Source organism: Convolutriloba macropyga, chromosome 1 (genome assembly GCF_964194025.1).
Source record: "Convolutriloba macropyga chromosome 1, txConMacr16.3, whole genome shotgun sequence".
Taxonomy (NCBI): Eukaryota; Metazoa; Xenacoelomorpha; order Acoela; family Convolutidae; genus Convolutriloba; species Convolutriloba macropyga.
In genome coordinates, this window is record NC_134468.1 from 72,582,563 (window position 1) to 72,593,289 (window position 10,727).

General features: G+C 36.1%; 1 protein-coding gene across 2 annotated transcripts in view; it reads left to right on the top strand.

The window, feature by feature from the left end:
- LOC142342367 (ubiquitin carboxyl-terminal hydrolase 25-like) overlaps positions 1–9,698 on the top strand; it is a 109,623-nt gene extending 99,925 nt beyond the window's left edge. For both annotated transcript variants that reach the window (XM_075393674.1, XM_075393681.1), the window contains 3 exons: positions 3,981–4,222; positions 7,070–7,137; positions 9,170–9,698. In XM_075393674.1, coding sequence (XP_075249789.1) covers positions 3,981–4,222; positions 7,070–7,137; positions 9,170–9,589 — 730 coding nt within the window. In that variant the 3' untranslated portion in view covers positions 9,590–9,698. The remainder of the gene's footprint in view (positions 1–3,980; positions 4,223–7,069; positions 7,138–9,169) is intronic.
- Positions 9,699–10,727: the final 1,029 nt, after the last annotated feature.

Genomic DNA, 10,727 nt, shown 5'->3' on the forward strand with positions numbered 1-10,727 from the left:
TGTTTGAATTAAATTTTCATTTCTCGCTAGTGGTTTTTTGGTTCACATGCGGCATTTTGACATTGATTTTCTGTTTTTTCCTATTTTTGTATCTGATTTTTTAAAATGGTTTTCTCAATTCACTCCTAGTCCATTCTAGGTCAAAATTTTCTGTTTAGTCAATGAAAATTCTTTGAATTGTACGTCAGGACTTGTCCTGCTATGTTTTTTTACTTCGTCGAATAAAAAAATGTTTCGCTTTACCTCATTTTGCCGCCTTTTCAACATTTTGCGTGAAATCTTTTTGACTTCTCTAGGCTAGTTTCTCTCTTCTCCCATTCTGCTAAAAGTGATTTTGAACATCAGTTGCTCAGCAAAGCAATTCAAAATGAACAGAGTTAGTACAAAAATGGATGTCAGAAATAGAAACGGTATAAACCCATAAAGCCCAATTTTTGATGCCCGCTATTTGAACGTCGTTCCTTTAAGTCTTAGTTACCATCTCTAATGCTTATTGGTATTGATAGTAGCCCCTGTAGCCTCTCTCTAAGAAACAGAAGTACGTTATGTTCAACTACGAAATGCCATCAAAATAAATCGGACTTAAAAAATGTTTTTGTACAAAAATCTTTTTTTTTCAATATCTTCTGTTATTTCAATCCCAATCATGCTTATTGGAATCAACGGCGGCTATTTTCCTGCAATCTGCCGGGTATGTTTGGTATTGATAGTAGCCCCTGTAGCCTCTCTCTAAGAAACAGAAGTACGTTATGTTCAACTTTGAAATGCCATCAAAATAAATCGGACTTAAAAAATGTTTTTGTACAAAAATCTTTTTTTTTTCAATATCTTCTATTCTTTCAATACCAATTATGCTCATTGGAATCAACGGCGGCTATTTTCCGGCAATCTGCGGGGTATGTTTGTATTATTTTGCCTGAAGATTTTGTTCATGTCACGAGTGAATTTTTACTCTTGACGTCTTAATTTTTGCGTCACCTAAATTGAGCTTATTAAGTCCGTTGCTAATCAAAAGCGATTGTAAGATAAGCTATTGCAAGGACCTGATAGCACTGTGGGTGCTTCAGTTCATTATGCTTGAGGTCGTTCGTTCGAACCCCTCTTTGATCGGAAGTATGTAGGCTGCAGCCTCCTCTGAATTAAATTACCCGGCCTGTCAAGAGCAATCTGTCGGACAATAGTTGGTTGATGTCTAACAGCCACTCTTCTAGTCGGCTCTTTTAGCGGGTTTATTTTATTTACTTCCTCCAACAAAAATTTGTTTTGCTTTGCTTTAGTTAAAACAGCTTGTTCAATATTTTTGATTTCTATAGGCTAGTTTCACTCTTCTCCCATTCTGCTCAGTGATTTTAAAAAGCATTTGACGAACAGAACAACTTAAAATGGAAAGCGTCAATACCGAAAACAAAATCGAAAAAAGGGACGGAAGAAGCTCATAAAGTCCAATTTATAAGCCCAACTTCGTTTTTATAAGTTTTAGTTGCCATCTCTAATGCTTTTTGGCATTGATACTATCCTCTGTATCCTCACTTGTGGAACAGGAGTTTGTCTAACTAAGAAATGAATAAGAAAGGTTTGCACTTTTAAAATATTTGTTGTACAACAATCAATTTTTTCCTCAGTTTTCTGTTTTGAATCTCAACGGGTTTATGAGAATCAATGGTGGCTATTTTCCAGCAATCTGTCGCTTATGTGTTGACATTAGATTCCCGTTGAGTTTTACATTTGTTCTAGAACATTTGCTTAACTTTTTCCTACATTTTACGCTTGATTTCTTGGTTTTTGCGTGACCTAAGTTGCGCGCCTTCAGAAATTATGCCTGTTGTGAAAACAAAATGGTTTTTAAGGCAATCGCTGATAACGGCCAATAGCCGAGTGGTTGACGCTTTGGATTATTACGAAAAGGGGTTGCGAACCTCTCCCTTGCCAAATCTTTTGGCACCCAAAAGTATTCTCAATCGGACATCGCCTTTTATAGGCGGCCGTCATAATTTTTTCCAACTCATTTCCATATCTGTTTCTATCTGTATTTTACGGCTCGTAAATCTATTTCACAGCTGTTCCACCATTCTGCCAGCTATGCTTTATTAGTTTACCCAGTTTTATTCAATTCGGAAGGCAAGAGACAGAAGTTGATTCTCGAAATGGTCTGTTTGTTGACGCGTGAAGGTTGACCTTAGTTAGTATTATTATTCGTTTCCGGAGTCTTCCGGCCTTTTCTCCTTGTCGTTTGGCGCTTATTTTCATTTTTTTCGCATTACAAGAGTTGTGTGGCTGGCTCACCTACTTATGCGGCTCTTCAGTTCGTTTTTTATGATTGACGTCATTAATTGCTCTTGAACGAAGTTCATAGCAATTATTGTAAACGTGTGTGTCTTTTTTATGCAACATTTTCGCTTGGCAGTTTTGACTTTTCGAGTGAATTTTACGCCCTTGACTTTTTGCGTTTCGCGTGATCTAAAATTCTCTCTCAATCAAAATTTCAAGCAGCTGAACTCAATTGGCGGCAATTTAATACTAAAAGTCAAATGAAAAATGCGCCGAAACTGGTGCCATTTTTCACTTTAAATCTTAACAGTGGTATATGTTAACCTCTTATGTGGTCATTTGAAGCCCTTTATTGAACTTCTTAGTCACATTTAGACTCCCCCGACTGGGTCAGGCTGCAATTGATCAGAGCTCCCACTAGATCAATTCTTCGACTTTTAGTCGGTTATGTTTGGCTACGCTCATTAGTGGTGAGTTTTTAGCTCAAATCAATTATGGTTCTCTATTTAATTGCCTCGTTGCCTAAATGACTCTTTAATAGAGTAGACTCTTTAAGTCTACTCTTAAATCTTTTGAAGGCCAGTAAAGGATAATTGCTTAGTGAAGGTCGTAAGGTCATTTCGGGTGTCTCGAAATGACCTTGCGACCTTCACTAAGCAGTTATACTTTACTGGCCTTCAAAAGATTTTAGAGTAGCCTTAAAGAGTAATTTAGACAACGAGGCAAGTCAATAGAGACTTAACCATCGATAGGTCAATAAAGATGGTCTAGGGAATAAAGACATCACTTAATAAGTTCTTGGAGGAACTTATTAATAGCCGCCGTCAGCCTCTCGAAGACTATTTTCAATAAGAAAAATCAAACGAAACGGAAAGCTAAAGACCTAGCACTGAAAATTTTTGTTTAAAGATTTAGGGCGTCAAATTACTTAAGTTTCGTAGAGTTTAATGCTAACTGGTAGTAGTATTCTGCTTAATGGCCTCCAATTTAGAGGCTCAATTTACCATATTTATCTGATCCTGTGAAACTGCAGAAATTCGTCCTTTTTGACACCAATCGCCGGTCAGTGGGGTTCAAGATGGCGGCAATTTTCCGTAATTTTGCCGGCTATGTTTGCAGGTTAAATTGCTCTCAAGCAAAGTTGAAGTTGAAAGAACTATTGCAAACGTATTTGTCTTAAAAATACGCAAACGTATGCAAAAAATACGCTTTCGTTCAAGAACATTCTTAGCTCTCAAGTGACCTTTTAGCGCCGGACTTATTTTTTTATTTATATTGTTCTCATTCCGGAATAAAGTACGTTGTTAAAATAAAGGCGATTCTATGCGATGACTGAGGAAAAACGGTTTATGGGATGTCAAGACTTCCCATCATTAAGATCCCGAGATTGATCCCCTCTCGAGTCGGGTTTTTTCAGCCTAAAATCTTTTAATCTACACCCCCTCTCATTAATAATTGCCCCGCCTGTCGTTTCAGAGCAATTCGCCCGACTTTAGTCGGTTATGTTTTTGTGATGTAAATGCGACTCTAACTTCAGTTGATATTGGTATATGTGAATATGTGTAGCTATACATGCTGATTTCGTACAGCCAAAACAGGGTTTGTTTTTTTCGGGAATTTGCCGCAAACCAGGTTTTCACCTCAAAAGTCAATCATTTTTGACTGACCAATTGTTGATTCTGAATCTGTCTCTAGATTTTAAAAAGTTTCAGTGATGAAGAGATCCTAAGCGAGAGCATGCGTAGTCTGCAAAAAGCTGCCATCCGGTTCGTTGAGGAATGGACTTGGGCTCCTGATCGGGTAGCCTTCACCCAGTACAATCAGCTGCACCTTGATTTTTTCCAGCTATATCGGGTGGTGAGTCGCTTCGCAGAAGCCTTCTATCAGTTTCAGGAGGGAAGACATCGAGCAGCCATGCCGGAGTTCATTAATGCGCTCGAGATCAATTCTCAAGGTTAGCTATATTATTTCGTTACGCGTTTCGATTATGAAAGAGCAGAAACACTGTGATTAACTTTTAAGGAACCGGTTTTTGAAAGAAAGCAAATGCTTCTAAGGGCTGCTGCCATGTGCGTAATAGACGTCTGTTGGGCTCGGAAGGCACTAATTCTAGGTAAAAACGTTTTTGAACTTTGGATTTTTTTGTTAAATGGGTATTCTATCGACGTTATTTCCAGTCCACCGAAAGTCTCGTGCAATGTAGGTTTTTTCATACCAGTTTTTTGATGTACATGTATTGATGATTCGCCAACAGCCTCTCAGAGGCTATGATTTATTTTTCTTGGCTGTCAGGGGGCAATGAAGCTTTTATAATTTAGGCGCGGGTTACTGGGTCAATTTTAGCAGCCCAAGTTTTTTTTGAAGATATTAGCATCAAGAAATCTGGCACTTTTTATTAATAGCCGCCCTCATCTCAGCCGGCTATTATAGCTCTCCCATTTTTTTTACTTCGTCGAACTTTTTTTCCGCCTTACCCATTTTGCCGCTTTTTCGACATTTTGCGTGAAATCTTTTTGACTTCTCTAGGCTTATTTCACTCTTCTGTCATTCTGCTCAAAGTCCTTTTAAACAGCAGCTGCTCAGCAAAGCAATTCAAAATGAAGAGAGTCAGTATAAAAAATCAAAGTCAGAAATAGAAACGGGATAAACCTATAAAGCCCATTTTTAGATGCCTGGAACTTGAACTTTGTTCTCATAAGTTTTAGTTACTATCTATAATGCTTATTGGTTTTGATACTAGACCCTGTAGCCTCTCACTGAGAGACAGGAGTATGTTCAATCAAAATAAATCGCACTTAAAAATGTTTTTATACAAAAATCAATTTTTGTTGATATTTTCTTTTCTTTCAATCCCAATAGAGTTATGGAAATCAGCGGTGGCTATTTTCCAGCAATCTGCCGGGTATGTTTAATTTTTGCGCTGCTTTTTTCAAATGTTTAATCTTTGGTAATTGTTCTCTTTGTTTTTCTCTTGTTTTTCCAGCCAGGCCTGCCAATTTGATCTGACACGACAGAATTGGCTTTGAACGACAAGTATGGAGTTTTTAAAACTTTTAAGAATTTGTAGTTCTAATTTTTCGTCATTTTAGTTTTCTCTGATCTCAAATTGTCATTTAGTTTGAGTTTGGAGCTGCATTCAGGCTTAGAAATTATTTTTGCAGTTTTGGTGTTTAAGTCATTGATACCAAGAGGCTCTAGGGAATCTTCAGTACTTTTTTAGCTAATTTCTTTCTAATTTCTTTGTTCTTTTGCCTGCTTCTTTCATTTTCTTTTCTTACATTTTCCATCAAAAACTTTGGTATTCAACACTTTAATCCCAAAAATTTTTGCCATTTGAATCTTTTCTATTTTTTTCTTATAATTTGTGAAACAGGTTCGTAATGTTAAGTTTGTCTGATGATCAGTTCGAGGCGTATAGAGCGCTTCATTGAATTATTTGCATTATTTTTGAGGACTTGTTCTCCTTTTTTTTGTTACACGGTTTTCGATTACTTTTCTTTCAGAACGGTATAAACAGGTAAAGCCCAGTGGGCATTAAGTTTAATAAGTTGCATAAGTTGTATATGTATTGTGAAATTAGCAATTTTCAAGTTTAACGATTTTTGAGTTCTTTGGCTATCACGGGCCAATGAAATATTTTTTAGCTTGAACTTTCGGGTTATTGGTTTCCTGCTTAGATTTGATTGCGCGGATTTTCGCGTTAAAAACTCGCCCAATTTGTATTTATTTTAAATTTTTCAATTTATTGCCTCTGTTTTTCTATTATATGTCCAACCAGTTTTCTAAACTAAAAGTTCAGTTCTTTGTAGGTTTGGCATGTATTAAGTTGGGTTTGATATCTTATGTCAAAATTCGCAGATTCATTTTGTTTGTTCTGGCTTCCTTGTTTTTTATTATAAACATTTAACACGCTGATACGAAAGAAAGCTACAATTTCAATTCCAATGGTTCCCATTTTCTCTAAATTTATGAATATTTTCCATCTCTTTGGTTCGTAATGTTCAATTGGTGCTGGCCAAGTTAAGGATTTTTATAGTTTTTTTCATCAATTCTTTGGATTATATTTCATGACTTCGCTTGCTGTTTTTTTTTAATCGTTTTACCTTTTTTTTTGTTTTACAAGAGTCACCACTCTCACATCTGACGTCTGATTTACCTCACGCACTTTTTGAACTGAATCGAATTTAGAACTCATTCAGCAATTTTACTAAAAACAGTCGTCAAAAAGCGTAATTAAAAGAAACGGTATAAGCGGATAAAGACATGGCTCAAGGACTTGGTGCATTACGTTATCAAGGTTTCATAGAGTATACCGCTAATTGATATTAGTTTTAAGCTTTTTGTCCTCCTTTAATTCGCATTATTTATTGAATCTAATGAAAGTGCCAACCATTAGAACGTTTTTTGACAGAGAAAAAATTGCGGACGTCAGTTGTTCCCTTTTTCTTCAACTGTCTCAATCCCGATGTTGGGCAATGGGGTAAACGGCGTTTATTTTGCGGAAATATGCCAGATTTGTTTGGGAGAGGGCCGTGGCTGAATATAAAACATTAGTAGCAAGTGTTAAACAAACAGTCTTTGATAATAGATAATTAATCGCCAGTTTGTATTACAAATCTGTTGAAAGCAAATTTGCAGGAAAATTTTTGGATTTGAATAATGGAATGTCGTAATGCTTAGTTGGGCTCGTGATATCTTCTGAAAGAAAATACTGTACTTCGGAAATGAGATTTTTTGAATTTCAAGCTTATACAGCTAGGGTTCCACCTCGGAAATAAGCACAAATCTCATTTGTGTTTAGGCGACTGGGATTCAAAACGGAGACTGGACAAAGATCTTCTCTTCTACTTCCGAAGAGTGTGCTTCATTGTAAGTACCACATAGTATTAAGTCCACTGATTCTATGCGATATAGAGTGGTTAATTGCTCTTGAAAGAAAATTTGGCGCTGTTAGATTGGCCCTATTGGTCTTGTAGTGCAATTTTTTTTCTGATCGTTTTTATCGTGTCACCTATTTTTCGTCGGAAGAAAAGTAGAAAACTGCATTAAAAAAGCACAGACATTGGGTTGTTATTAATAGCCGCCCTCATCTTCTCAGCCGGCTATTATAGCGCTCCTGTTTTTTTTACGACTCGAAGAGGAGTATTGGAGAAGTCCTTTTTTTAAACAATTTTATTGGAGTGATTTTTGAAGCGGGAAATGAAACGCGTGAAAAAATTTGGAGTGATTTTGGTGCTGAATAAAAGTGAAGAGTGGAGCGAAAAGAGAGTGGTTTTTGTTCATACCGCTGTTTTTGAGAGAGCGAGAAATTGATTTATGAAAAAATTTTCTCTAAGCGAGCGAAAATTTTTTGTTCACGTGCGGCATTTTGGAGCAGTTTTTTATTTATTTTGGATAAGAGGTTTGGTTATGATTTTGTTTTAATTTTAGGCTGGTTTCGGTAGTGGTTTGAAGGTTTTTGGAAATTCATATGCATTTTATGATAATTCGGAGGTTTTTAATGTATTTTGCTGATTTTCAGGCTAATTTTTGCGTTTTTTGACGATTATTTTGTTTTACTGGCTCAAATGGGTATTGAAGAAACCCCTTCTATTTGAGCAAATTTAGGATAACAATTGGTTACAGTTTTGTGGGTAAGAATCATTTTTTGGTGAGAAATTTGACAAAAAAATGGCGAAAATTGGAACTATTTTTTTTTAAATTTTTTGCAGTTTTTCGTTTTTTTTCTGTTTTTAGCAAAGTTTCTTAGCCTATTATGACTTGCCTATTGTTTTGCGAGCATCTGGATACCCTATTGACTGAAGGGAATTTTTCTTTGGATTTATATGCTTTTGAAATATTGAAAAATTTAGTAACTTTTTCCAGTTTTTCAGTGAAAGTTGTTTTTAAGAGCTTTTTGTAATAATTTAGCCTAAAGTATTTTTTCAAAATTCACATAAATGGTTTTTGTAAGTACTAGTTGTTTTGATGAAGTTATTTTGGCAGAGATAGTTTTTTCGGGATCTCAATTTATAACAAAGTTTGATCAGATTTTTTATCATATTTTAACAGATTTGATTTTATTGTTTTTACTTTTTTGTTTCATGGTTTGTATCAAGATAATCATAAATTAGTGAAGGCACGTTTTGTTTGATGAGTAGTTGGATGGCGTTAAATGGGTTTTCATTTCGAGTCGTTTCCGGAATTCTTCCGGCTATGTTTTTTACTTCGTCGAATAAAAAAATGTTTCGCTTTACCTCATTTTGCCGCTTTTTCAACATTTTGCGTGATATCTTTTTGACTTCTCTAGGCTAGTTTCTCTCTTCTCTCATTCTGCTAAAAGTGATTTTGAACATCAGTTGCTCAGCAAAGCAATTCAGAACGAACAGAGTCAGTATAAAAAATTGAAGTCAGAAGTAGAAACCTGATAAACCCATAAAGCCCAATTTTAGATGCCCGCTATTTGAACGTCGTTCCTATAAGTCTTAGTTACCATCTCTAATGCTCATTGGTATTGATAGTAGCACCTGTAGCCTCTCTCTAAGAAACAGAAGTACGTTATGTTGAACTACGAAATGCCATGAAAATAAATCGACTTAAAAAATGTTTTTGTACAAAAATCTTTTTTTTTCAATATCTTCTATTCTTTCAATCCCAATCATGCTTATTGGAACCAACGGCGGCTATTTTCCGGCAATCTCTCGGGTATGTTATAGTTCTGCTAGAGGTTTGCTAGCCTCAGAATTCACTGAATCTGCTACGAAGGCTTCAATAGCTATAAAGGGCTATTTTAAATTTTACGCCCCAAATATTTACCCCCATCATCTCCACACCCCAAAGTTACCATCATTAAGCGTACGTTTTTAAATAGCGAGGCTGTTTGTAGAGTTACTACATAGCTTAAACTTTGAGAATTGTTCAGAATCTGAACCAAGAAGCCCTTGATCAATTCCAAAGTGAAGATCTGAGTGAACAGCTAGAAGGACTCCGTCTGGCTCAGGAATTTGTGATCCCGGTGGCGGGAGCTCTCTGCAAGTCGAACTCAGACTCAACCTGCTCCGAATATTCCCAAGATAACATGCAGGCAGTTGAGCATGTACGAGCACAATGGTTCAGCCTATTGGCTAATGAAATTGCGCCCTCGTTGGTTGAGAAATTCCAGGACGTCTTATCTAAATTGACTGATGAAAGTTCTCTGATTGATTTAGCGTACAAGGTTGATCCCTCAATATTGACCAATTTTGGACCTGACTTGAAATTGAGAAGTATTAAACAGATAGTGGAAGCTGTTGCAGAAGCGGTGGCGTATAGAAATTCAAAAACTGATGAAATGGAGGAGTGAATCGATGATGGCTTTTAACATTGCAGCGTTTAGTACGATTTGAATATTTTCGCATTGTAAAATTATAATTTGTCTGACTTTTATAGTTGCAATATAACTTTTTATGACATCCAGTTCTTAGTTATAGTGAGTGCGAGATCGAGAAATGTATTATTAGGTTGGAAGGCTAGTAAGTTCGAGCCGAAATACCAAAATCCCTCCTTCAGCCAAAATACAATTCAAACCTAATAATAAACTATGATTCAACACGCAGGAATGTAAATGTTAAATTGCTTTCAAACAAAATTTCTAGGAATTGTATTAGTCCTGTGATCTTTTTATGGGAATTTTTGCTTGACTGGTTTTTCGTCTGGCGCTTTTTCATTTAGTCCTCAAAAAACGGATTAATCTGAAACTTTTAGTCCTGAAAAACCGGAGGGCATTAAGTGGCTGTGCAGCTCTCTTAGAGCCTTACTAGTCTCCAAATACACAATTCGCCAAAACTGTTTTTCAGGAGGCAATTTCATGGTGTGAAGGGCGGTTCCTCGTCTTAAAAGTTTGAAATACACTCCCCCGTCAACCCTCAACGCGATCATTGAGTGAATTACAGAATCGTTGAGACGTTAAAAATGGTAAAAGTGACAAAAATTTCTTTTCAGTGTTCTTAAATTTCAAATGAAAGACAACACTAACGGCTTTCAATTAATTGAGTGTTTAACTTATAACGCTTACATGACTACTGTTGAATTTCATTAAGAGTTAACCGTCCTAACTTAGATTTAATAAGTGAGTACAAAAGTTATGTTAGTGAGTGAGGTAATTCATACATGCTCAAAAACGTAAGTCATATAATATCAAAAATTTTGACCCAGATTTACCTAATAATCCATACATTCAAGTAAAAATGACTTTTCGCTCACAAGTCAGCTGCAGAGGGGTAACAAGCACGGCAATAGTCTCTGTCTGACTGCCAGGCATCTGATCAAATGGAAAAAAAATTCGGGGAAGACAAACTAAATTCATCACGAGTCCAATAATTGCCTCAATACATCAACAACCTCATTTGCAACATTTTTCAGGAAAATCAAAGTAGTAGACCCCTTCAAAGCACTTAAATCCTAAAAATGCAATGAGAACAGGTTTTTGGTTGATGTTTACA